The 26,521-nt window shown below is 49.6% G+C and overlaps 1 protein-coding gene across 1 annotated transcript in view; it reads right to left on the bottom strand.

The window, feature by feature from the left end:
* The window catches only part of DSCAML1 (DS cell adhesion molecule like 1), a 346,359-nt gene that overhangs the window by 50,690 nt on the left and 269,148 nt on the right, over positions 1-26,521 (bottom strand). The window contains exons 9-11 of the mRNA XM_061203579.1: positions 26,078-26,356; positions 25,529-25,648; positions 24,469-24,645 (exon numbers count right to left, since the gene is read on the bottom strand). Of these exons, the coding sequence (XP_061059562.1) occupies positions 24,469-24,645; positions 25,529-25,648; positions 26,078-26,356 (576 nt within the window). The remainder of the gene's footprint in view (positions 1-24,468; positions 24,646-25,528; positions 25,649-26,077; positions 26,357-26,521) is intronic.

The following is a 26,521-nucleotide window of genomic DNA, read 5'->3' as shown; positions in this document are numbered from 1 at the left end:
CAGAAAACCCTGGCTAGCAGCACCGTAGTTAAGAACCTTCAAGCCCACTAATAGGTTCCCCCATCCCCCGTCCCCCAACCAATGACCTGAGAAAATGGTCGTGAAACAACCAAGGCCCTGGCTGGCCATCAGGAGAGCCCGCCCACTGCCCTCACAAGAGGCATCTCAATCCTGACCCTCCTCCAGGCCTGAGCACCATGGGCAGCAGGAGGAGTGTGGGGCAGAGGGAAAGATGGTCTCAGGGGCCAGTGACATCCTGTCCCCTTTTCCCCCCATCAGTTCAACAAACATGCATCCAGCACCTATACCATTACACGGCATGGTGCCAGGCTTGGGGGAGACGGGGTCCTTGCCTCCTGGGAGGAAGGGGGAAGGGGAGGGGGAGGTAGGCACCTGTGCGAGCAACATGAAAATAAGGAAAATCTGATGAGTTTTTCAAGGAGGTATCAGGAGAAATTAATTTTGGCGGAGGAGTGTCGGGGAAGGCATCACCCAGCCGTTCAACGAGCATTGATGGAGCACCTACTAGGTGCCAGACCTTATGCTGGGTTCTGGAACCAACAGTGAGCAGGACAAACCCAATCTCGGGGAGCTTCGCTGCAGTGGTGAGAACAGACAACACAATAGCAGTTCCAGGAAAGATTGCTAAGCACTGGGCTAGAAGTGCTTACCATCTGACGTGGCAGGATACACACGGGGAGAAAGGGTACCCTAAGCGGTGGAAACTGCTGGAGCAAAGGCTCAGAGGCAGCGATGTGCAGGGCAGATCCCAGAGAGATAAGAGATCTGATGCAGCTGGAGGACTGTCCTTGTCCTCGCCATTTCCTCACCACTTTCCTGGGAAACCTTGCCTCTTAGAGTACAGGTCCCCAGGGCTCTCGTCTCCAGAGGAGTGCCCATGAGCCATGCTGGAGTACACACATTAGGGGGCACTGTGGTTGACTGCAAGAATCAGACAGCATTTCCCACCCCTGCATTGCGGGAAGGACCCCTGCTCACACTGGGTTCTGCAGAGTAGAGAGCCAGCTCAACAGACCCCCCTCACTGGCCTGCTTGGGCCATGGGACAAGAGGATGCTCTGTCTTCTCTCTCTTTACACACCCCCACCCCGAAGGCTCCCCTCTGGGGCACCGCATCCCTGCTCCACTTCTGTGGATGCCCCTTTCTTTCCCTCCTAGCATCCTCAGGATTTTTCTCCCCTCCAGTTTTGTTTTGTTTTGTTTTTGGCTGCCTGCTTGGCTTGCGGGATCTTAGTTCCCTGACCAGGGATTGAACCTGGGCCCCCCTGCAGTGAGAGCTCAGAGTCCTAACCACTGGACCGCCAGGGAATTCCCTCACCTCCAGTTTTAAACACCTACTCAGACAACATTCTTCCCAGCAAACTCTCTAGGGTCCTCTGACTTCTAAGGACAAATAAGCCTTTGGAGAAAGGAAGGGAGGCATGGAGCTGTAATAGTGTGACCTGAGACGCCAGGCAGTGGGCGAGGGGACATCTGGAACAGGTTTGGGGGATGAAGGGTGGTTTCTGGCATTCCCCGAAGTCACCATGCAGCCAGCTACCTCCTCTGCCTTCTGTCATGTGGGACTGGATCCTGAGGCAGCTCTGGCCCCTGGCCCCTGCACCAGCATCTCAGCACAATCCCCAGTCTCGGCTCATCATATAATGAAGCAGATAAATTTTACAATGCACGGCATCACACCAATATACAATAAAATGTGGAACACAGATAACGAGGTGCAAGTTATAATGAAGAAAAAGCCTGCAGTCAGAGACACGCGAGTATGAATTATTGACTAAGGTTTTACACTCTCAAGGATGTGCGGAGGAATATTTTTCTATCAAAGATTTGCATAATTCACTCGTATAAACCTGGGTGGAATATAGAATAAGATTTTACATCAACAAGTCGGGCCTTGCATTGCAGAAGCTTCCATTTTTCCTGGAGGATTGAAATGCCGGGATGTGGCGGGAGGGGCGCATGAACGGTTTCTGCTCCCCGCGAAGTGAATGGACAGAGACTGGGGCCTGGCACCCTTGCCTGGCCTGAGCCCTGAGGCCTTCCTAGGGAAGAGGAGGCCTAGCTCTCAAGAGGCCGCCGCTGAAGCCACAGACGAGCCGGGGGCGTTCATGCTGGGGGGGGGGGGGTGCGTGCATGCGCGTGTGAAGGGAAATGGGGGCAGGGTCAAGCCTCAGCGTAGGTCACAGGTCCAGAGAAGGAAGGGGAAATGATGAGTCTTTCTTTGGTAGGAGGACCTCAAGGTTCTGCACCGGAGTGAGAAACTGGCGGCTCATCCCTGTTTTGCTCTCCAGGTACGGCTGTACTAGCCTGTCCAGGGCCTGTGTGTGAATTATAAAGGCACCCCTCTGGCTGGAGGCAACATGGTGCTGGGAGCCACAGCTTGGCCAGTGGAGCAGGGACTGGGTTCCCGACTTTACTTGCCCCTTAGGCTATGTAACTTTGAGCAGTGCACAACCTGTGTATTCATACATGCCCGTCCCACCTCACAGGCTCTTCCCAATCAGGTTTGTTCAAAGAGACAGACACAGGGGCAACCAGAGACAACAGGGCCTCAAGAGCCCACTTGGTCCTTCAGCCCTGAGTATTAACCACACCTGGGGCCAGGGGGTGGGCTCCCTTCACCATTGTTATGGCAGCAAACAGCATGCAGCAGAACCCGATGTTCTCCTCACAGCCCTGCAGCTCAGGGCAGGTTCAGGGGAGCTCATCTGTGAAGAAGAGACTGCTTCTGTGGACCCCACCCAGCTTGAAGAGCTTGGGGGCCAGACGGACGTGTTTCTACCCAGCTATGTGGTCTTTAATACAGGCTACTTGACTTCTCCGAGCCTCAGGCTCATTATGGGTACGATTCCCACCCCAAGCGTCTCATGCTCCTCTCCTGTTCCAAGAAAAGCATCAGATAAATACACGCACACCTTAAGATGTTACTTGCCATCTATTTTACAGAATCACAGAGTCCTAGAGTTGCAGAGCCCACATAACGTTCAGTATAGTAGCTACTAGCCACACGCGGCTATTGGCCACTAGAAACGTGGCCAGTCCAAACTGAGATGTCCTGTGACTGTAAAGTACACACTGGATTTCAAAAACACAGGAAGAAAAAGAAAGATTGTAAAATAGTTCCTTAATAATTTTACGTTGATTACATGTTAATATTTTAGATATATTGGGTTACATAAAATATACTATCACAGTGAATCTCACCTGTTTCTTTTTACTTTTTTGAACATGTGACAACTAGAAGATTTTAAATTACATAGGCGGCTTGCATTTTGTTTCTATTGAAGGGCACAGGTATAGATCATCTGCCCAGACCCTTCGTTTTACAAATGAAGAAACTGAGGCCACGCAGGGAAGTGGTTTGCCCCAGTCATACTAATAAACAGCAACACTTCTTAAAAGTGGACAGATGGGAGAGGCGATACATAACGTATGAAGCTCTAACACTAATGGTGGAAGGTGAACTGATGCCAGGAGAACTAGCGCCCAGGTCTTCAGAACATAGAATGACAAGCTCCAAATTACTTGTGAAACATCATGTCTCGTTCTGGGCTCTCTACTTGATGGAGGACGTTGACAAGCTGGAGTGCGACCAGGAAGATGGACAGACTTCAAGCCATGCCATTTGAAGAGTGGCTGGAAACTGGGAGCGTGTAACTTACAGGGAGTGGGTGGGACATGGCTCAACAGCTCTCCAAAAGGGGGAAGGCAGACCTCCTGTTTGGCCTAAGAAGGAATTTTCCAGTAGTTTTGGCTGTTTAGGGAAAGGGCTGCAGTGGAGGCAGGGAGCTCCCCACACTAGACCACCTGGGCAGCGTGGAGAAGATTCCAGGGCAGCGCAGAGAAGATTCCATGTCTTTGGGCCCCTGCGGGTGTCCGGGTCTCAGGAGAGAGGAAAGATGGTCTGGGAATCCGGCTCATTGTTATGGGAGGATTCCGTGAGCGTACTCTTCGTGCGTGCGTATAGGGGTCTTCAGCCCCTCATCCTGGGCAAGAAGCAGAGGACCTGCTTCCTCTTTTCGTCCTGCCCTACGCAGTCTGCCTGTCAATGTCAGAACAGGGGACTGTGTCACTGTGCCCCTCCCCCAGACCCTGTCCAGGCCTCCAAGGGCCTGGGTGCCCTCCTGAGCCCACAGACCAGGGGCCTCCGCCCTCCTGGCTGCTGTACTTAACAAGGCAGCCCCCTAATAGAGGGGAGCCCAGGGCAGCAGGTGCCCGCCCTATCTGCTCTCCTCTTCCCTCCATCTCTCTCTTGCTTCTTGCTCTGGACCACAAAGTCGCTCTGCTCCCCTGAATCACAGTGGTAAACATAGGTGAATCTTCACTGCACCGAGACCTGGCTGTGCTCCAGAGCGCTTCCTGGGTTGAAGGCAGACATCAGGAATTCCCTAGAGAGATGTTTGTGTGCGGTCACCTGCAGGAGCACAGATGTGCGCGCGCACACACACACACACAGAGGCAATGTCAAAAACACCCCCAACGGATAGTCACAAACACAGTCACCCTCACAGCCTACACTCTGACACCCTTACCGTAAACTCACACGTGGTGTCATACACAGGTAGCCTGATGCAATTGTCAATTGCATGTCAATATCCTGATGTGACTGTCTAACACATATCTACTCACAGCCCTGTGTCACATAAGTGCACCCTCCCTCTACACACACACACACACACACACACACACACACACACACACACACACTTTTATGGTTACCTTTTACTGGGAACTTCCCAGGTACCATGTGCTGGCAGTATTCTAGTACTTTACATGAATTAAGTCATGCGGGTAGGTACTGTTATTATTCCTCAGCTCCAAAGCCTGGGTCCCGATGTATTTCTTGACCAAGCACCATGGCCTTCCTGTGCCCACAATGCCCCTGATGGAGCAGGCAGTCTGCTGGATGCCTTGGCCTCTTGGTTCATTGCTTACTGGCCTTCCCCAAAAACAACCATGAGAAGTAAGTTTTACTATCCCCACTTTTCAGATGAGGAAACTGAAGCTTCCAGAAGGCAGTTTTTCCCTCTTTAAGCCTGTCCTACTGTAGGGGCTGGCCACCTCTGGCTGGCTGTCTGTCTGTCTGCCACGGATGCACAAAGAATCTGGCTTTGGGAAATAGAATTTGGTTGTCAGCAAAATGCCGTGGCTTCTCTATGGTGGGCAGCCTCGGCAGGCCTCTCCTAGGGCAGGTGTCAGGGACTGCAGCTTTAGGGGCAGGGGCAGGAGAGCCAGGGAGGGGGCGGGGGCTGTATGCACAGGGCTGAGTTCTGCGTGACAAGTGCTAATAGCAGCCGCAAAGGCAACACAGCGCTCCAGTAGGACACAGGAGGCTTTAATGAGATACAACTTCTCTGCTTTCCTGCAGTGTAATTCAATTAACAGCCAGGGAAACCTAATTTCTTTTTACAAAGAGGGGTGCAGTAAGAGATTCTCTGGGGACTTGGGAACAGGGAGGGGCTGGGCTTAAGGGCATCAAGGAGACCCAAGTGGGTGAGCTGCCCCTTAATACATAGCTCCTTCCAACACAGCTCCTTTAGGTGGGGAGGGTGGGCTCTTCCCTGGGGTCCTGTGGAAGGTCCTGGGGTGAGCTGGGCCAGTCTTATTCAAAGCTTTACAACCCCGGTATTTGGTATAGTGCCGGCACTGCACATGGCCAAACTGGGGCAAATTCTGGTCGAACCCAAAGGGGTTTCCTGATAACTCCCAGGGCCCTTCCCTGACGCCCCATGTCACTGCAGATACCCCTCCTCTGGGCATCGAGTGTCCCTAGCATGGCACATGTCATACTGCAGTGTCCTTGGCTCTGACTGTGAGACTCCAGGGTAGAAGCATCCCTGTTCAGGACTTAGCATGTTTTTGTGGAAAGAAGGCAGGCTCCCCCAGTGCCCTGGGGCAGCCTGCCCTGGTCCACAGACTCACTCCAGGGCAGGGAGGAGCCTCGCTGGGCCTCTGGCTTGCAGGCCACGGCCTTATAGCCCTGCAGAATTCCCAGATTTCCTCCTCCTGGATCCAATGGGGCTTTATTGGCTGGAGCCACAGAGAGGAGAAAGGCACCAGCCTCCACAGTGGATTCACCCCCGCCCCTCGCTCCAGGGCCCTCCTGGGGCAGCAAGCCGAGGGGAGAGGAAATCAATTTCAGAAACAAGACAGTTGTCAGAATCCGATGAAACCGGTTCACGTCTGTGAAATTACTCGCAGGCCGGCTCCTGTCACCCCCAGGTCCTGCCTGGACCAGCTGCTATTTACATTTTAATGTGATGTGAGAGGCTGATAGATTTTTAAAACACAAGACAGCTCTGCTTCCTCACTCGCCGCCCCCGCCCCGCCCCGAGCATCCACAGACTTTCTGACCAACCCCCAGGATTGGGGATGGAGTTCTAGGGCCCCTAGACCCTGCCATGGAGATTATAAACTCTGCACCTACTCGGCCCCTCCTTTACCGCTCCAGCTTCCCTCTTCTCTGGGATCCCACCCATAAGCTGGGGTGGGCTGATCTTTGCAGTTTACAGAACACCAGAACATCCTTTATCAGGAGCTTCATTCCTGTTAAGGAGGTAGCCTGGGGGCTTTTAGCCCCCAGAGTATCAGTGAGGAAATGGAGGCTCAGAGAGGCTAAGTGTTTTGTCTAAAGTCACACAGCTGGTGAGCGGCAAGAAGCAGCAGCCCCAAGTCCCCTTGACAATTCACCAGCGCCCTTTCCTCTGCTTTCATCCAGCCTTCTCCTTCTGCCTGGTGGACTATTCTCCCACCTGGGGCTTTGTCCCAGAAGTAGGAAGCTGGGTGGGAATGACACGATGTGGAGGAATCCTGGGGGCAGTGCAGGAGGCTGAGAACTGGAGGGCTGGGCCGGTGGGGCAGGAGGCCAGTCCAGGGCCAGCTGGGGCTGGGGGCAGGAGTTAGGGGGGCGGTGAGTCGGGCCTTCTCTGTCTCTGACCCCTCCCTCTCTTCCGCCTGATGATTGGAGCTCAGCTGGTGTTTCTGTCAGTCCCCGAGTCACCAGGGAGGGAAGATTCAGTTACGAATACCCAAAGGAGGAGAGCAGTGTGTGCAGGAAGGAGGACGTGGAAGAAGGACATGAATGCCACCAGCTGTTGGGAGAGGCCTGATAAAATGGGAAAGAGGTGTGGAATGTTGCATTCCAAAAGGAAGCCTGGGGTACTTCTTAACCCCATTCGTGGGCACCAGTGTATGATAATCCTAGAAGTTCACATTATTGCCGGCTTACTATTTGTAGGCACTATTCTGTATTCCTTTACGTGCGGTAACTCATTTAATCCTCAGAACAACCCTGTTTTTATTCCCACTTTACAGATGCGGAAACTGAGGTTTAGAGAAGTAGACTGCCCAAGGCCACACAGCTAGTAGGCAGCAGAGCCAGGATTCAGGGCATCTGTGGTTTTAGCCATGATGTGACACTGGTCAGAGAAGGGCAGGAGGCAGGGGAGCAGAATGGGGGTGCAAAGAGTCCAGCTTCTCTGAAGAGAAACGCAGCCAAACTGGGGGTGAAGCAGATTGGTCTGGGAACCCGGACACCAAGGGGTTAGGCTGTTCTGCTCTTCTAGGTGGGTGGCCTGGGGGGAGGGGGTTGAGGAGCTTTTCACAGGGTCTGAGGGAAGAACCCTAGTGCTGGATGACCCTCCTCTTCCATCCCCATTCAAGTGGATATCCCTCTGGTCCTTCCTCTGCCTCAGGCAGGACAACCTCAAGGCCGATAAGGTTGGAAGAAGGGCAGCAAAGTCATGGTGTTCTTCACCAACCTTAAGGAGGAGACTTGACTGTCTCAGGAAGTCCTTCTAAGAGCCTAACCGAAATCTCTCCAAGAGTCTCGTAGAATTTTTTGCTAAAAAGGATGCTTTCTCTGGCACGCTAAAATGCTTTTCTGGATGTCCTCCTCCTTGCCTTTGGGAGAGGCTTTTCCAGGGGACAGCGTGTGCCCTGAAGGCTCTAGAGAGCTCTGCACACCACCTTGCCATGGGAGAAGGGAACCTCCCAGCTCAGAGGCTCTCATCTCCTTTTGTTTCCAAAAGGATTCCAGGCACCCATCTGAGGTGAGTGGGCCCCTCCTTCCCCCCAACTCAGCCCACTCCCCTCCCTCCCTCCAAAGGCTTGTGTCTCTGCTCCTTGTTAGCAAGATCCTGACAAGAACCGCAGCCCTGTTTGGCAGTGTGAGATAAGCTGCCACAAAGGGGCATTGTTGGCATGTGGGGTGGTCACCTGGGGAGGGGCGGGGTGGGTGGGAGAAGCTCTTCGCGCTCAGCCCTGGCAGCCGCTCCAGGCTTCCCCTGGGGAAGGGCTGGTGTTGGGGGTGCCTTCTGGTGCCTGCTTTGTTTTTTCCTTCTTAAAGAGCCAGGGCCTAGCGTTGTTAATTTGATTGCACCCACTTCGGCTTCTTGTCTCCCCTGATTAGCCAAGCTCCACCTGAAGCATGAGATTAATTCAAATTGCATGGAAGCAATCAGCCTCGGCTCTGAGAGCTGGTGGGGAGGTGCCAGGGGACCCTAGCTGTCCACTGCCCGTGCATGTGGGGAGCAGAACTGACAAACAGTGTATGTGTGAAGGGGGCGGGGCGCAGGTCATGGGCAACTATGGGGTCTTTGAGACTTGGACTGCAGCCCTGTTTCTGCTGCACGGTGGGCCCAGCTGAGACCCTCAGACTCACCAGGTCTTGCTTTCTCCAGCCATAAAATGGATCAGTCAGTCCCTCTCTTGACTGCTTGCCAAGGAGCATAAGCACAGGGTTGGGGCCCGGGAGGTGGGGGTAGTATTCTCACATGAGGGTGGGACTTGGTCCTCCACGGCCTCTGGTCTTCTACTCTGCCCAGAATCTCAGAAAAGTGATAGTGATAATGAAAACAGCTAATGTTTGTTGAATGCTCATTATGTGCCATGCACCCTGGTTAATGCTTTGCACGAATTATTTCATTAAATCCACCCCCCAACCCTAGGAGGTGGGTCGTATTTTTATTCCCATTTTAGAGATGAGAAAACACTCAACTCTGAAATGACCCTGAATATCAGAATCCTTTCAGAGACAAAAGGAGACACCACCATCTTTCTTTAATTACTTGGAAGGTAGTATTTAGGGGTCATTGCTGTGAATACCCTAGAGCTGGGGTCACCAAACTTTTTTGAAAAGGACCCACAGTACGTATCTTAAGCTTCACAGGCCATAGGTCTCTGTTTCAACGACTCAATTCAGTTGCTGTAGCTCGAAAGCAGCCATGGACAATAGGATATGAAGAATGGGCGTGGCTGGGCTCCAACAAAGCAGGCGGCTGGCCGGATATGGCCGTTGGTCAGTTTGCTGACCACTGCTCTAGGGTTAGTGCACAGGAGAAGCTGGGCTTGTCGACTCTCAACAAAGAAGGAGTTTCTGTTAGGAGGCTGGTTGCATTCAGACAAGGGCAGTTGTAGGATATTGGAAAGGAGAGCACTTCAGCTTCCAGAGTTCTGGAAAGCATGCAGTTATGGATAATAAATCACTGGGCCTGGGGATTGTTGTGGTTTGAATTGTGTCCCCCAAAAAGATATGTCCAGTCCTAGATCCTGGTACTAAGGTAGGAGATAGATGGGCCCCAGGCTGAACAGTTTCTCCCCTGTGGACAGAAACTCCATAAAAGCAGGATGATGGAGGAGGCTGGGACCTGCCCAGATAGAAGATAAGAGACCACATATTCCTCATTCTTGAAATCAAAGAGACCTCCCCGACTACACATGCGCAGAAAGGCTCCGTGGAGGTCAAAAAGGGAGGGGGTGCCACCTCGTAGTAAGTGATGCCAACTACCCATAGGCCTCTTCACTAGAATCCATCTTGGCTAAGAGATGCGCAAGCACACAGGGGAGGACCCTGAGATAAACCAAATACGGACTCAGAACCAGGCAAAGCAAGATGACTGGTCAAAGGAAACCCAGAAGAAATGCCACATAAAAGTGATTTAAACTGCCACGAGTGAGCGACTCTCGCTCTCTAGGCCCGCCCATGTGTCTATCCACATGTACTGTACTCTTTTTCCTCCTCATAAACACTTCACTTGCTTCACTACTTTCCGTCTCTGTGTGGAAATTCATTTCTTCATAGCTGACGGGCCAGGGCCTTGTCGCTGGCCACTGGTCCCTGGTGGTCTGGTGGCTAGGATTCAGCACTCTCACTGCCGCTGCCCGACCTCAATCTCTGGCTGGGAATCGAAATCCTGCCTCAAGTTGCTGCAGGCCGAGGCCACATGAGATCAGGACCTGTGAATGTGACCTTATTTGGAAATAGGATCTTTGCAGATGTAATTAAGATGTCTTACTGTGGTAGGATGGGCCCTTAGTCCAATATGACTGGTGTCCTTATAAGAAGGGGAAGGGAGACACACACAGAGGGAAGATGGTGTGAAGACACCCGGGGAGACAGAGGCAGAGAGTGGAGGGATGCATCTACAATCCAAGGGATGCCAAGGATCGCTGGCAGCCCCCGGAAGAGGCAAGAAAACACGTTCCCTGAGAGCCTGCGGAGAGAGCACAGCCCTGCCGGCACCTTGATTTGGGATTTCTAGCCTCCCAGAACTGTGAGAGAATACGGTTCTGTTCTTTAAGCTACTCAGTTTGTGGTACTTTGTTACAGGGGCGCTAGGGAACGAATACAAGGTTCCAGTGTGTGACAGAAATTCCCTGTGCAGAGTTTCCAGGAGGACAGCCACAGACTGTCCCCATGGAGCTGGAGGGGGCTTCCTGAGGTGGGAGGTTGTGGGCTTCGCCCTCTCTGCTCTGTGGGGAGCCCACCCCCGTTACACCCCCAGCCCCACGGACAGGCTGGCAGCAGGCGAGCAGCGGCAGGAGCGTGCCTGGGCCACAGTGCCCTTCCCCGCAGCTTCCACCCCAGCACCTGGCCCTGGGATGCACACCCGCTGCCCATGAGCAGTGCAAGCAGGAGAAAATTTTCTCCGAATCTTGACTTTGCCAGGTCTCAAGTCTCCGTAGACCTGAGAGGCCCACGTGGGAGCCTGACGGTGTCCTGAGGACTGGGTGGGGATGGGGTCGGGGCTTGGGCTGCCGGGGAGAGCCCACCCGTGTCACCCTTCCCGTCCCAGGATAGGACAGCTGTTAGTCACACAATGACTCGTGAGTCACCTGGCAAGGTGGGAGCTGTAGGGGTCATTGGGTGCAGCACACTTCTCTGGGTAGAAATCCTGGCAGAAGGGCAGCCAGGGTTCGGCTGCATCAGGGCACCCCCAGCATGAAGCAAACATGTCATCTCTCCACTCCCATTTTTTTTTTTTTTATTAATTTGAAAAATATTATTTATTTATTTATTTGGTTGCCCTCGGTCTTAGTTGCGGCTCACCGGCTCCTTAGTTGTGGCGTGAGAACTCTTAGTTGCGGCATGTGTGCGGGATCTAGTTCCTGGACGAGGGATCGAACCCGGGCCCCCTGCATTGGGAGCGCAGAGTCTTAACCACTGCGCCACCAGGGAAGTCCCGCCACCTCCTTCATTTTTATTGGTGGCACCGTCATACTTATCCCTTAGCCTGGAGCCCTTGACTCTCCCCCATCCTTTTGCCCAGTCCATCATCCGGGCTGGCACCTGTTCCTTCTCAGCGACTCTTAGGCTCCCCCTTTCTCTCCATTCCCTGCTCGAGACCCGAGGAGCACATCCAGACTTCGGCGCCACTATCCATCCCCTCATCCCCAGCCCTCCTATCAGACGTCCTCCCCACCGCCTCCCACGCCTTCCACCTGCCCGTCCTCCTTTCTTCCCTTTGTCGATCCAAACCCTACTTATTCCTAAGGTTCCACCCGAGTCCTGCTCCCCTAGAAAGCTCTGTCTGACCATGTCTGTCCACACTGGGTTTTTCCTTCTCAAACCCAACACTGCAAGTGTAACCCCAGACCTTTTTATTTTTTTAAAAAATTTTCCAGTCTGGATGCTTTGTATTTATTAAAGTGAATTTAGCAAGATTTAAGTGTACAAAATCAATGCACACACACAAATTTTTTTTTTCCTATTAGTACAAACAATCAGAAAATGAACCGGACCTTTTAGCACGCTATCTTGCCTCACTTCCTAAAGGTTAGTGCCAGCTTCCTAACTAGTTTGTAAGCACCCTGAGGGCAGGGATGGTGACTTACTCTTGCTGTTCTCTCTTTCTCAGACCTTGAGGCCACATTGGACACATAGGGGCTTCTCAGGAAGTACATGTTTATGGCTTGACCGATCCAATAATTTATTCCACCCCTGCCATTCAGAGGGGCTTTGATCACAACCGGGGGAGCAGTTCTGGGCTCCCCACTTACGGCAGGGTCTGGAGGCGCTAATGTAGCTCTTGGCCTGTCTGCATTTTCTTATCTAGTAAACTGAGGCACCCAGTGATAGCCCTGACTCCCTTGTGCCTCGAAATTACTGGCACATTTTCCTTGGTTGGCAAGTACAATGAGTGTAATTTTGTTATGAAAAATTTTGTTATTAACATCCAGACCTGCTGGAGCTGAATGTAGGGAAAGCCTTGGATGATCCCTTAGAGCCCAGATCCATCTGGAAGGTCTGCCATGCTCACGGTCACGGGGACTGACTGCAGGGGTGACGGTGGAGTGGTGGTGATGTGCTTCGTGCCACCACTGCCCAAAGCCTCTAAGAAGGACGTAAGGGCCCAGATGAGGGCGTGGGACAGGAGCTTTCAAACTGGGAATGGAGGTTGCACAGGCAGGTTCATTCCTGTTCCTTCACTAAAATCTCTCCTGCTGTGAGGGGACCTGGCTTGCTGTGATGATGAAAGGGGGTGGGACTGGGTTGGGGGGTTGTTTCACATGGAGATGGGTTTTTTCCTACCTTAAAACTTTTGTACAAAGGTCCCTTTGGGGGCTGGGTTTGGACGTGACATAACTTGCTCCAATGATACTGTTGGCCTTTGGAGGTCAGTACGATCTCCCATGTTTCTCTGATTTAGACTTGCTTTTTTAAATCAACCCCTAAAACACTAAAGGCCCCAGCTTCTGAAAGATAGGTTCTGGAACTGTGATCACACTCCCTGCCAGGTCTGCACTGGCGCAGCAAATGTCACCCACACGTTGAGCTCTGTTAATGCCTTGGGGGCTGAGGGAGAGGGAGAGAAGAATCGTGACTCCTCTGAGCACAGGAGCAGACTGAGTCCCAGGGAGAGGGAGTGACTGACCCCAGTTCACCCGGAAGCAGTGGGGGACGTGGGGGACAAGAGATCAGGACTCTCATCTCCCTGGTCAAGGCCTTCCTGTTCCCTAAGCCTTCTACTCACTTTGGCCTCCCTGGGTCCTACATAGGGCGGGGGAGCCCAAGCTGGCCCATGGCTTGACCTCCTGGCCAGGGCTCAGTGGGCACTGCAGGAGGGAGCCTGGCCTGGTGACAGGATGCATCCAGCCTGGTCTAGAAAGGGAGCTGTGGGCTTTGGGCGGCCATGTCCTTTGGCTGGAGACTCCTTGCCCTGTGGGAAGGGTGGGTGCTGAGGAGGGCAGAAGAGGCCCTCTAGAGCAGGAGCCCCAGTCACCAAGCCTAAGGGAGGTGCTGCTTCTGCCTGAAAAGGAGGAGATTCCTTTGGGCAAATTTGAAATTAGGACCACCTCAGGTCATCAGATACAGTTATCTTTCCAAGGTTTTGCATCCTGACCTCTGCACCAGTGGTCAACCACTGATGGGTGACCTGGTCTACCCAGGCCCGGGGTTTCCTTCCACCAGGATGGACCCCCCCCTTCCCCACTCCCCCAATCCCCACTTGGCTCCTCCTCTCCTCCCTCCTGAATTCTGTGACTCTGCAGCTGCCTGTGCGCTCTGGAGGGCTCTTGGATATGGCTTTAATTGGTCTGACATTTTGCTAGACAAACAAATCAAAACTCAGACCAAACAAAGAGCCCTTATGGGTTTAATTGGCCAAGGGCTTTGCCTTGGCCCCATCACTGGAGTTTTCACAGAGTGGAGGAGAGTCTGGGGGATGCAACAGGACCTATCTAATCAGGTAACCTGCAGCACAAGGGGGCTGCCGAGTCCTGTGCAGTAGTGGCATCAAAACACAGCCAGCAAGATAGCCTCATCCACCAGAGGGCAGACAGCAGAAGCAAGAAGAACTACAGTTCTACAGCCTGTGGAAGGAAAACCACATTCACAGAAAGATAGACAAAATGAAAAGGCAGAGGGCTTTGTACCAGATGAAGGAACAAGACAAAACCCCAGAAAAACAACTAAATGAAGTGGAGATAGGCAACCTTCCAGAAAAAGAATTCAGAATAATGATAGTGAAGATGATCCAGGACCTCAGAAAAAGAATGGAGGCAAAGATTGAGAAGATGCAAGAAACATTTAACAAAGACCTAGAAGAATTAAAGAACAAACACCTAGAAGAATTAAAGAACAAACACCTAGAAGAATTAAAGAACAAACAAACAGAGGTGAACAATACAATAACTGAAATGGAAAATACACTAGAAGGAATCAATAGCAGAATAACTGAGGTAGAAGAACGGATAAGTGACCTGGAAGACAGAATGGTGGAATTCATTGCCACAGAACAGAATAAAGAAAAAAGAATGAAAAGAAATGAAGACAGCTTAAGAGACCTCTGGGACAACATTAAACGAAACAACATTCGCATTATAGTGGTTCCAGAAGGAGAAGAAAGAGAGAAAGGACCAGAGAAAATATTTGAAGAGATTATGGTCGAAAACTTCCCTAACATGGGAAAGGAAATAGCCACCCAAGTCCAGGAAGCACAGAGAGCCCCAGGCAGGATAAATCCAAGGAGAAACACGCCAAGACACATAGTAATCAAACTGACAAAAATTAAAGACATAGAAAAATTATTGAAAGCAACAGGGAAAAACGACAAATAACATACAAGGGAACTCCCATAAGGTTAACAGCTGATTTCTCAGCAGAAACTCTACAAGCCAGAAGGAAGTGACACGATATATTTAAAGTGACAAAAGCGAAGAACCTACAACCAAGATTACTCTACCGGGCAAGGATCTCATTCAGATTTGATGGAGAAATCAAAAGCATTATAGACAAGCAAAAGCTAAGAGAATTCAGCACCATCAAACCAGCTCTACAACAAATGGTAAAGGATCTTCTCTAAGTGGGAAACACAAGAGAAGAAAAGGATCTACAAAAACAAACCCATAACAATTAAGAAAATGGTAATAGGAACATACATATAGATAATTACCTTAAATGTGAATGGATTAAATGCTCCAACCAAAAGACACAGGCTTGCTGAATGGATACAGAAACAAGACCCATATATATGCTGTCTACAAGAGACCCTCTTCAGACCTAGGGACACATACAGACTGAAAGTGAGGGGATGGAAAAAGATATTCCATGCAAATGGAAATCAAAAGAAAGCTGGAGTAGCTATACTCATATCAGATAAAATAGACTTTAAAATAAAGAATGTTACAAGAGACAAGGAAGGACACTACATAATGATCAAGGGATCAATCCAAGAAGAAGATATAACAATTATAAATATATATGCACCCAACATGGAGCACCGCAATACATAAGGCAACTGCTAACAGCTATAAAAGAGGAAATCGACAGTAACACAATAATAGCGGGGGACTTTAACACCTCACTTACACCAATGGACAGATCATCCAGACAGAAAATTAATAAGGAAACACAAGCTTTAAATGACACAATACACCAGATAGATTTAATTGTTATTTACAGGACATTCTATCCAAAAACAGCAGATTACACTTTCTTCTCAAGTACACACGGAACATTCTCCAGGATAGCTCACATCTTGGGTCACAAATCAAGCCTCAGTAAATTTAAGAAAAATGAAATCATATCAAGCATCTCTTCCAACCACAACGCTATGAGATTAGAAATCAATTACAGGGAAAAAAACGTAAAAAACACAAACACATGGAGGCTAAACAATACGTTACTAAATAACCAAGCAATCACTGAGGAAATCAAAAAATACCTAGAGACAAATGACAACGAAAACATGACGATCCAAAACCTATGGGATGCAGCAAAAAGCAGTTCTAAGAGGGAAGTTTATAGCAATACAAGCCTACCTCAAGAAACAAGAAAAATCTCAAATAAACCTTTCTGTGTAAGGTTAGATTACACCTAAAGGAACTAGAGAAAGAAGAACAAACAAAAACCCAAAGTTAGTAGAATGAAAGAAATCATAAAGATCAGAGCAGAAATAAATGAAATAGAAACAAAGAAAACAATAGCAAAGATCAATAAAACTAAAAGCTGGTTCTTTGAGAAGATAAACAAAATTGATAAACCATTAGCCAGACTCATCAAGAAAAAGAGGGAGAGGATTCAAATCAATAAAATTAGAAATGAAGAAGAAGTTACAGCAGACACCGCAGAAATACAAAGCATCCTAAGAAACTACTACAAGCAACTCTATGCCAATCAAATGGACAACCTGGAAGAAATGGACAAATTCTTAGAAAGGTATAACCTTCCAAGACTGAACCAGGAAGAAACAGAAAATATGAACAGACCAATCACAAGTAGTGAAATTGAAACTGTGATTAAAAATCTTCCAAAAAAAAAAAAAAAAATCTTCCAACAAACAAAAGTCCAGGACCAGATGGCTTCACAGGTGAATTCTGTCAAACATTTAGAGAAGAGCTAACACCCATCCTTCTCAAACTCTTCCAAAAAATTGCAGAGGAAGGAACACTCCCAAACTCATTCTATGAGGCCACCATCACCCTGATACTAAAACCAGACAAAACTACTACAAAAAAAGAAAATTACAGATTATTATCACTGATGAATATAGATGCAAAAATCCTCAACAAAATATGAGCAAACAGAATCCAACAACACATTAAAAGGATCATACACCATGATCAAGTGGGATTTATCCCAGGGATGCAAGGATTCTTCAATATATGCAAATCAATCAATGTGATACACCATATTAACAAATTAAAGAATAAAAACCATATGATCATCTCAATAGATGCAGAAAAAGCTTTTGACAAAATTCAACACCATTTATGAAAAAACACTCTCCAGAAAGTGGGCATAGAGGGAACCTACATCAATATAATAAAGGCCATATAGGACAAACCCACAGCAAACATCATTCTCAATGGTGAAAAACTGAAAGCATTTCCTCTAAGATGAAGAACAAGACAAGGATGTCCACTCTCATGACTATTATTCAACATAGTTTTGAAAGTCCTAGACACGGCAATCAGAGAAGAAAAAGAAATAAAAGGAATACAAATTGGAAAAGAAGAAGTAAAACTGTCACTGTTTGCAGATCACATGATACTATACATAGAGAATCCTAAAGATGCCACCAGAAAACTACTAGAGTTCATCAATGAATTTGGTAAAGTTGCAGGATACAAAATTAATGCACAGAAATCTCTTGCATTTCTATACACTAACAATGAAAGATCAGAAAGAGAAATTAAGGAAACAATCCCATTCACCATGGCAACAAAAAGAATAAAATACCTAGGAATAAACCTACCTAAGGAGGTAAAAGACCTGTACTCAGAAAACTATAAGATGCTGATGAAAGAAATCAAAGATGACAAAAACAGATGGAGAGGTATACCATGTTCTTAAATTAGAAGAATCAATATTGTGAAAATGACTATACTACCCAAAGCAATCTACAGATTCAATGCAATCGCTATCAAATTACCAGTGGCATTTTTCACAGAACTAGAACAAAAAATCTTAAAATTTGTATGGAGACACAAAAGACCCCGAATAGCCAATGCAGTCTTGAGGGAAAAAAACAGAGCTGGAAGAATCAGACTCCCTGACTTCAGACTATACTACAAAGGTACAGTAATCAAGACAATATGGTACTGGCACAAAAACAGAAATATAGATCAATGGAACAGGATAGAAAGCCCAGAGATAAACCTATGCACCTATGGTCAACTAATCTATGACAAAGGAGGCAAGGATATACAATGGAGAGAAGACAGTCTCTTCAATAAGTGGTGCTGGGAAAACTGGACAGCTACATGTAAAGGAATGAAATTAGAACACTCCCTAACACCATACACAAAAATAAACTCAAAATGGATTAGAGACCTAAATGTAAGACTGGACACTATAAAACCCTTAGAGGAAAACGTAGGAGGAACACTCTTTGACATAAATCACAGCAAGATTTTTTTTGATCCACCTCCTAGAGTAATGGAAATAAAAACAAAAATAAACAAATGGGACCTAATGAAACTTAAAAGCTTTTGCAAAGCAAAGGAAACTACAAACAAGATGAAAAGACAACCCTCAGAATGGGAGAAAATATTTGCAAGCTAATCAATGGACAAAGGATTAATCTCCAAAATATATAAACAGCTCATGCAGCTCAATATTAAAAAAACAAACACCCCAATCCAAAAATGGGCAGAGGACCTAAATAGACATTTCTCCAAAGAAGACATACAGATGGCCAAGAAGCATATGAAAAGCTGCTCAACATCACTAATTATTAGAGAAATGCAAATCAAAACTACAGTGAGGTGTCACCTCACACCAGTTAGAATGGGCATCATCAGAAAATCTACAAACAACAAATGCTGGAGAGGGTGTGGAGAAAAGGGAACCCTCTTGCACTGTTGGTGGGAATGTAAATTGATACAGCCACTATGGAGAACAGTATGGAGGTTCCTTAAAAAACTAAAAATAGAATTACGATATGACCCAGCAATCCCACTATTGGGCATATACCCAGAGAAAACCATAATTCAAAGAGACACATGCACCCCAATGTTCATTGCAGCACTATTTACAATAGCCAGGTCATGGAAGCAACCTAAATGCCCATCGACAGACGAATAGATAAAGAAGTTGTGGTACATATATACAATGGAATATTACTCAGCCATAAAAAGGAACGAAATTGGGTCATTTGTAGAGATGTGGATGGATCTAGAGACTGTCATACAGAGTGAAGTAAGTCAGAAAGTGAAAAACAAATATCGTATATTAACGCATATATGTGGAACCTAGAAAAATGGTAGAGATGAACTGGTTTGCAGGGTAGAAGTTGAGACACAGATGTAGAGAACAAACGTATGGACACCAAGGGGGTAAGTGGCGGGGTGGGGGGCGGGTGGTGGTGGTGGGATGAATTGGGAGATTGGGATTGACATATATACACTGATATGTATAAAATAGATAACTAATAAGAACCTGCTGTACAAAAAAATAAATAAAATAAAATTCAAATATTCAAAAAAAAAAAAAAACAAACCTCAAGAAACACAAAAAACAAAAAAAACCACAGCCAGCCCCTTGCAACCTGGACTAAGCAGCCTTTCTTTGTACCTGCCTCTCGGTGAAGCATTCTCTTTGAAGATGCTTTATTTTTTCCCCCACGTGTCAATTGGAGGACGGATTGCCTCTTTCTCCTTTTGGTCATTATCTCTCTTTTTTTTTAAATTTTACTTTGTAACAGGGAGATAAAAGGTAGCTCTGTGGATGTAGTATTTTCTTCTGTTAATTACATTTATTTTTCAACGAAGTTCTGGGAGGCGGTCTGGTGTCCTGAAAGGACCATGCACACAGCTAGAATCATAGATTGTCTGAGCTGGCAGGGACCTTGGGTTCAGCTATGACTAGATTCTAGTCCAGGCCTCTTATTGTACAGATGGGGAAACCGAGGTCCAGAGAAGGGAAGGAATGGCTCGCAGATACGGAGCCAGTGAGTCGGAGTCGGGACCAGCAACCAGTCTTCTGTCTCTTGCTCTGTGCTCTCTCTACCAAACCGTGAGTCCACAGAGGCAAGCTCCTGTCTCAGCTGGGACGGTATCACCCAATGACCTTGATCCAGCACCTTCCCTTCCCTGAGAAGGAGCTATTGCCCACCAACCTCCCAGGCAAGGTATGGGCTTTGTAAATTGTCAAGTGCTGATCGCTGTGCTGTGACAGTCGTAGGCTGGGCTGTGTGCTCGGGCACTCACGGGCTCAGCACCATCCACGTTCTCGGGGTCAGGGAGGAGTGGGGACCGATTGGGACTGAATGGTTGCCAACACGGGTGTCCAGGGGCTAGGAAAGCCTTTTGCTCCCTTTAACGAAGTCTTAGAAATCTGGGGCCTCGAGGAAAGCAATTCTCCAAGAACCACCTCTGGAATCCCAACCGCCATCAGACCCCTGAGCTCCCGGAACTCTGTTTTGGTGCCTGATATCGAGAGTCAACACTGCATAAAAGGAAAACATTTCGTTTCCAAAACCCATAAGCACCTCACATGTATTCTCCCTGCCCATCCTCCCTTCATTCTCCACCAGACACCCTAAGTTCCCCCTTCATCTGATGACACGCATGGCCTTGCCGGCCTCCATGCTCTTGCTATACTTTGTCCTCATCCTGGAATGGAATGACCTTTGCTTCTGTTGGCTCTTGTCAGAATCCTTCTCATCCTTCAAGTCCTACTTAGTGACTGTTGCTTTTGTGGAGCTTTTCTTGGCTTTCCCTTGTTGGCCCTGCAAATTAAAACTGATTACTCCATCCCTGATTCTCTCTGTGTCACATTGTTTGTGGCTTTTTAAGGCACTCATCACTTTGTGTATTATAGTTATTTTGGGTATATGTCTATCTCCTCTTCAAGATCTTAAATTCCCTGAGAATAGCAACTGCATTTTATCCATCACTAGATTTTCAGCACCTAAAACTAATGATTGCTCATGATTATTGAATGTGTATTTGGTGCCAGGTACTGTGTTAATTGCTGTAAGTGCGTGTCTCACTTGGATCTTACCGACGAGTAAATAGCATTATATTTCCAAACTTACAGAGGAGGAAATTGGGGCTTACAGAGATTGCTGTCCAAGATCCCACAGCTATCAAGTGGCAGAGCTGGGATTTGAACCCAGGTCTCTCTGGTTCTAAAGTCTGTGCTCTAATCCACAGAATTTTATGGACTATTTAGTGAGTGCCCAGTGAGCATCTGTTGAGTTATCACTGGAAACTGTCAGGGTCAATGGTTCCCAACAGAGGGCAACCGCAAACGTCCAATTTGACACTTGAATGCTTTTTATGATGTATATCCCTTTGATATATTTACTCTCTTACTTCTACTTGGCTAAAGCGGGGATTAAGGTCAGTTTGCCTTCTGAGAGGTCATACAAGTGTGAGGTCTGACAAGGTGGAGCCGTATAGGGTCAACGTTTTCCTGAGTGTGTTACGGGCATCAAGGACAGCCGTGCAATTGGCTTTGTAAATGGCAGGTCGTTCTGTAGCTGGCCTTGCGGATGGCGGCAGGGGAGCGCCTGGCGGTGTGGGCTGTCTGAGATGGACTGAGGGATGACTATGAAGGGCTTAGCCCTGGCAAGCCCATCTGTGACCCACGGGCCCAGGTCCTGTGGGTCCTTCCCTATCTACCTGCGCCTACCTGGGGGAGGTGGGAGAGGTAGAGGGAGAATGAAGGAGGAAAAAGGCAGAGCAGGCAGGGGGAAGGATGTCCAAGGGGAGGAGCTGAGGGTGGGTTACCTGAAGCAGTGTGCCCGCAGAAAAGCAACAGGAAGCAGGATGGAAGTTCCCAAAGAAGGTCAGGACCACCCCCCCCCCCACCCCCTGTCACCAAACTGTCCCATTGTCACAGGAGCCCCTTCTGGCAGCCAGATGCTGGGTGGAATGATTCAGGCTGGTACTGAAAAGCAGTCAGACTCTCCAACCCCAGGCAGAGGCCCCAGCTGTGCTCAGCGCTCCACACCGACTGCCCTCAGGCCTCAAATTCCTCCTCCTCTCCTGCTGGCATTTGGGGCGGCACAGGGAACTCTAGCATGGCTGGCAGGTCACTGGGGAGAGCGGGGCTGGAATGGAAGGAGGCGTTTGTGACAGAGAAAGTTGTGCAAGGAAAGGGTCATCCGAGGGGGCACACGTGGGTGAGGGTTTGGAGACCCCGAGTGTGCAGAGGGTGTGGGAGGGGGCACAGCTGGAAAGCAACCTGTGGGGGAGGGCCGTGTGAGGGGGGATGCTGCATGAGCAGCTCGGAGAGACTGTGTCACAGGCAGCCGACAAGGGAGGTGCGGCGAGTGGGACAATATGAGCCGGAGACGGAGCAGATGAAGGGAAGGCGTGCGCCTGTGCCTCACTATGGAAGGAAGCAGAGCAAAGTGACAAGGTGGCTGGAATGAGGACAAGGCGGAAGACGGAAGGAACAAGGTCCAGATGCTGCCCACAAGTGAGGACAAATAGTACGGAGCTCCCATCATCCCTTGGGAAGAGGGGCCAGAGGCGGACGCTACTGCGAGCGTGGTGGCTGAGTGTGCGATCTGGTGCTGCACGTGTTCACGAGGCTGCCCTGGATTTACGAGGTGTGTGCTCGTAGCTGCTGCCTGGGTCATGAAGTGAGGATGGCACCGAAAAATGCAGGTCCAGAGGGGAGAAGCGAATTGCCCAGGATGCCCCAGGACATCAGGGACAGGCCGACGTGAACTGGGTCACCTTGCACACAGCCCACCTCCTGACCCCTGCGTCTCCCTTCACCCACATCCAACTCAGCGCCACAGAGAAGCCACGGGCCACAAAGGCACCGCCACGCTTGCCCAGTAGAATCCCCTAACTTAGAGAAAAAGGGCAAAGACCAAAAAAGAAAAAAAAAAGCCTGAGAGTTTGGGCTCTTTTCTCCTGCTGACGGTGGGGAGATAAGGATCAAATACTAAGGACAGTGATAGTTCCATGAGGTGCCTACTATTCCTCTTGCCTCACGCAGGCAGAATTAGCAAAGTTCTCCCCGGCTGAGGGATGTAGATTGATTGCCTGGTTTTATTAAGGACAAAGTGCTTTTTGATAGTGTGAGGGAAGAGCTCCCCAGGGTGGGGATTCCGGTGCCTGGAGCTTCCCGAGCATCGATCGATTGCTGGGGCTTCCCCGTCTTGTGCTGAGTGAGTGAGGGTTTGGCAAGCGATAAAGAAGCTATGATTCTTAAAGGCGGGGACTCCAGGGAGATGCTGGGCAGACCGCACACTGGGCGCTGCTCTCAGCTGCCTTTCCTACACGTACCTTGGAGTGTCTCCCGTTCAAAACAAAACTGGTGGCTAAATCTCTGACGGCCTACTGGGTGCCAGTTACCATACTGGTTGCATTATCCATGTCATCTGACTTACTCTTGATACAAAACATAACAGGTAAGGCGCTCTCTTGACCCTCCTTTTGTACATCAGGAAAATGAGATACAGAGGCCAAGGAAACCCGTAGAGGTCACTGTAATTACCACACGGCGCCCAGATTCACAGTTGGCTTGGTCAGATGCTAAAACTCAGGCTCTTACTGCTGTTCTCCGTGGCCCATGGTCTGTTTCATGACAAAGGGCCAGACACTGTCCTGACATGATTCCTGGGGGCTCACTATAGAGACCCCTAACAGTGTAAAGGGATAGGCTCGTCCAGTAGGAATGTCTGTGTGTGACTTAACAGAACTCAGGGATATTCTAGACTTCAACGCCATTGATTCCGGCTCTAGGTCTGGGGATTTAGAAGCCAGAGATATGGTACTGAGCTAGAGTGAGTTTTATTGCTCTTTTGGCTTTTCCGAAGCTTCTTCCCCTTTCCATGATCAGTTCTTGTGTTATTTACGATGATTTGGGGAGCTGAGTGGGCTGGGAATGAACCTCTAGCACAGGTGAGGAAAGGAACCTAGAAACGTGAAGTCACTTGCCCAAAGCCAGGAAGCTCATCAGGCGGATCTGGAATTGGAACCCAGGATTTCTGCCCATAGGCCTATCTCCTACATTGCATACGTGGTCTCCTCCTTGCTAAGCCACAAACAGGTTAGGGCTTCCCTGGTGGCGCAGTGGTTGAGAATCTGCCTGCCAATGTAGGGGACACGGGTTCGAGCCCTGGTCTGGGAAGATCCCACATGCCGCGGAGCAGCTGGGCCCGTGAGCCACAATTACTGAGCTTGCGCATCTGGAGCCTGTGCTCCGCAACAAGAGAGGCCGCGATAGTGAGAGGACCGCACACCGCGATGTAGGGTGGCTCCCGCTTGCCACAACTAGAGAAAGCCCTCGCACAGAAACGAAGACCCAACACAGCCATAAATAAATAAATAAATAAATTAATTAATTAATTAAAAAAAAAACCCATTCATTTAAAAAAAAAAAACAGGTTATACACTAGCAGGTGTACATTAAATAAAAGAAATAAATTGTTTGATATGACTATTCAGATGGAACTGCCAACCTACAGAGCAAAATAAATGGGCTGTCGTACGATACTGTGGTACAGCAAGTCATGAGCTTATCACGACTGGAGTGGAGTGAGCTGGGGCCATTTAGAGAGAGGCCATTGTTTTAGATGAGAGTGCTTTTGAATCCCCCATCAGAGGTTCCCAAGCCCACCTCTGTCTAGGAATCCTTCCTGCCTTCCCTTCACAGGAGGGAGCAATGGAAGCCAAATGGGGAGGCAGGGTGAGTGCAGAGATGGGCCCGGCTCTACGATCAGGGGGTGTTCGGAGGGTCGCACGGGGCAAGACTCACTCTTAACAGTGAGGAACATGGACTTGCTGATGTCGGTGCCCACGCCGTTGCTGGCCTGGCAGAGGTAGTAGCCGATGTCCTCTTCCAGGACGTGGCGGATCAGTAGCGAGCTGTTGGGCAGGATCTGGATGCGGCCGGTGAGGGGCACTGGGTGGTACTGCTGGGGGTTCCCGCTCCCTGAAAGGAGGCGGCAGTTAGGAGGTCTGGTGTCTAGGCCGGGGAGGGTCGGAGTGCCTCAAGGAGTGGCCCTGATACCTTTCTCTTGCTGATCTAGGGCCATTCTGTAGCATCCCCAAAGTGCTGGGAGCTCACATAGTTCTTGCTTCCTGGGAAACAGGAAAGACCCTCACAGAAGTCTGACCCTGCCTCAGATCTGAGGTATGGAGATGGAGTTGGGGGGCCTCAGCTCAATGCCCACCTTGGCACTGAACTTCCTTTGGGCTGAATTCCTTGGAGGGGAAGAAAGAGTTATCTTCGGGCCACTTGGCAATAGGCAAAGGGAAGATTGAGCCCTCAAATGGCAGTTGCCTGGTTGTAGGCAGTCAGGCCTTCGAAAGAAGCCAGCCATCCTCCAAGGGGGGCTTTGGATGCTTCCTCCCATTGCCCCAGAGTCAGCCATGGACACAGTAAGGATAAGAGGTTAGCGCAGGGCTTAGTCAGAAACCAAATGCATCCTTGGGATGAAGTTGGGTTCCAAGAAGGACCAAGATCCCAGAATAGGTTTGACTGGTGAGAAGCAGGGGTCAATGAGACTCTGGGACCCTAGGGTGGGGTGGGGAGAGTTGCGGAGTATACTGAGTTCTAGGGTTGGAGCGGGGAGGGGAGAGGTCAATCTATGGGGACAAGAGGAAATCTGGAATTAGCATGACAGCTGTTCCTGGTCCATAGACCCTTGGGGGTGGCTGAGGATGACTTCCAGTTCAGGTATAGCCTGAGATCCCCTTAAAGTTCAGAACCCAGGGCTAGGAGTCATGTGTAGAGACCAGGCCCAAGTCGCATTAGTATCCTCCCCATCCCATCCCTGGCCATGCTCAGAGATGCTGGCTGGCCAGGGGCTTACCCTTGGCATGCTTCCACATGACCTTGGGTGGGGGGTAGCCGTCCACCGAGCAGTTGAGCACACCAGCCTTGCCATAGATGCCATCCTGGTTGTTGGGCTGCACCACGAATCGAGGGGGCACTGCAGAAAGAGGGAAGGTGTGGGAGGAACAGATCATCTCGGTCTCTGATAGGTTTTCTGGGGGCTTTGGGCACCTTCCATTCAACGTTAGCCTGGCCTGGACCATTATAAAGTTGGGAGCAGGCACCTCTGAACATCTGAAACCCAAGATGTTGAGAGCTTCTGCCAGTCGTACTGGGTTGGGAGCTGGGAATTCTGAGTGCCAATTCTGACTTCACCAGTGACCAACTGAGCCAGGGTCTTCTCCTCTCATGGCCTCAGTGTCCTGGCCTGGAGAGTAAGAGGTTTGAACCTCTTGATCTTTAAGGCCCCTGCCAGAGTCAACTTTCTCTGAGCCCGTGATTCAAACTTGAAATCTAGAGAGTGTTTTTAGCAGCACACAGAGCTGGACCCTTCCTCCCCCCAACCTCGCTGGCCCGTCTCACTCACCGCGCACGATCAGCTGGCGTTCCCTGCTCACGGTGGCCGCTGTGTTGCTGGCGATGCATGTGTAGTTGCCATTGTGCTTGAGGGAGACACTGGAGATCTGCAGGGAGCTCATGAATTCCTTGCTCTCGATGGTCACGCCCGAGCCTGAGATGATCACCTGTCCATCTTTCCTCCAGGTGATGCGGATGGGCATGTCCCCCGAGGACACCACGCAGGGGATGTAGAGCAGCTGGCCAATGGAGGCAGGCGGGAACTCGAAGGGCTGGATGAGAGGGGGCACTGGGAAGGCAAGGGGAGTGCTGCTGTCAGGCCCCCACTCTCCCCAGCCTGGCCAGCAGCGTGCCCATCCCTGCCTGGCCTTCGGGCTCCTCCCAGCCCTGCGGTGGGCTGTGAATAGAGTTCCCTGGGCACTGGTGCCTCTTTTCCCATATATGCCGAATCTCC

The sequence above is a fragment of the Eubalaena glacialis genome, chromosome 10 (assembly GCF_028564815.1).
Source record: "Eubalaena glacialis isolate mEubGla1 chromosome 10, mEubGla1.1.hap2.+ XY, whole genome shotgun sequence".
Lineage (NCBI taxonomy): Eukaryota > Metazoa > Chordata > Mammalia > Artiodactyla > Balaenidae > Eubalaena > Eubalaena glacialis.
Note: the sequence above shows the minus strand (reverse complement) of the source record. Positions and strands in the feature narration are given on the sequence as shown.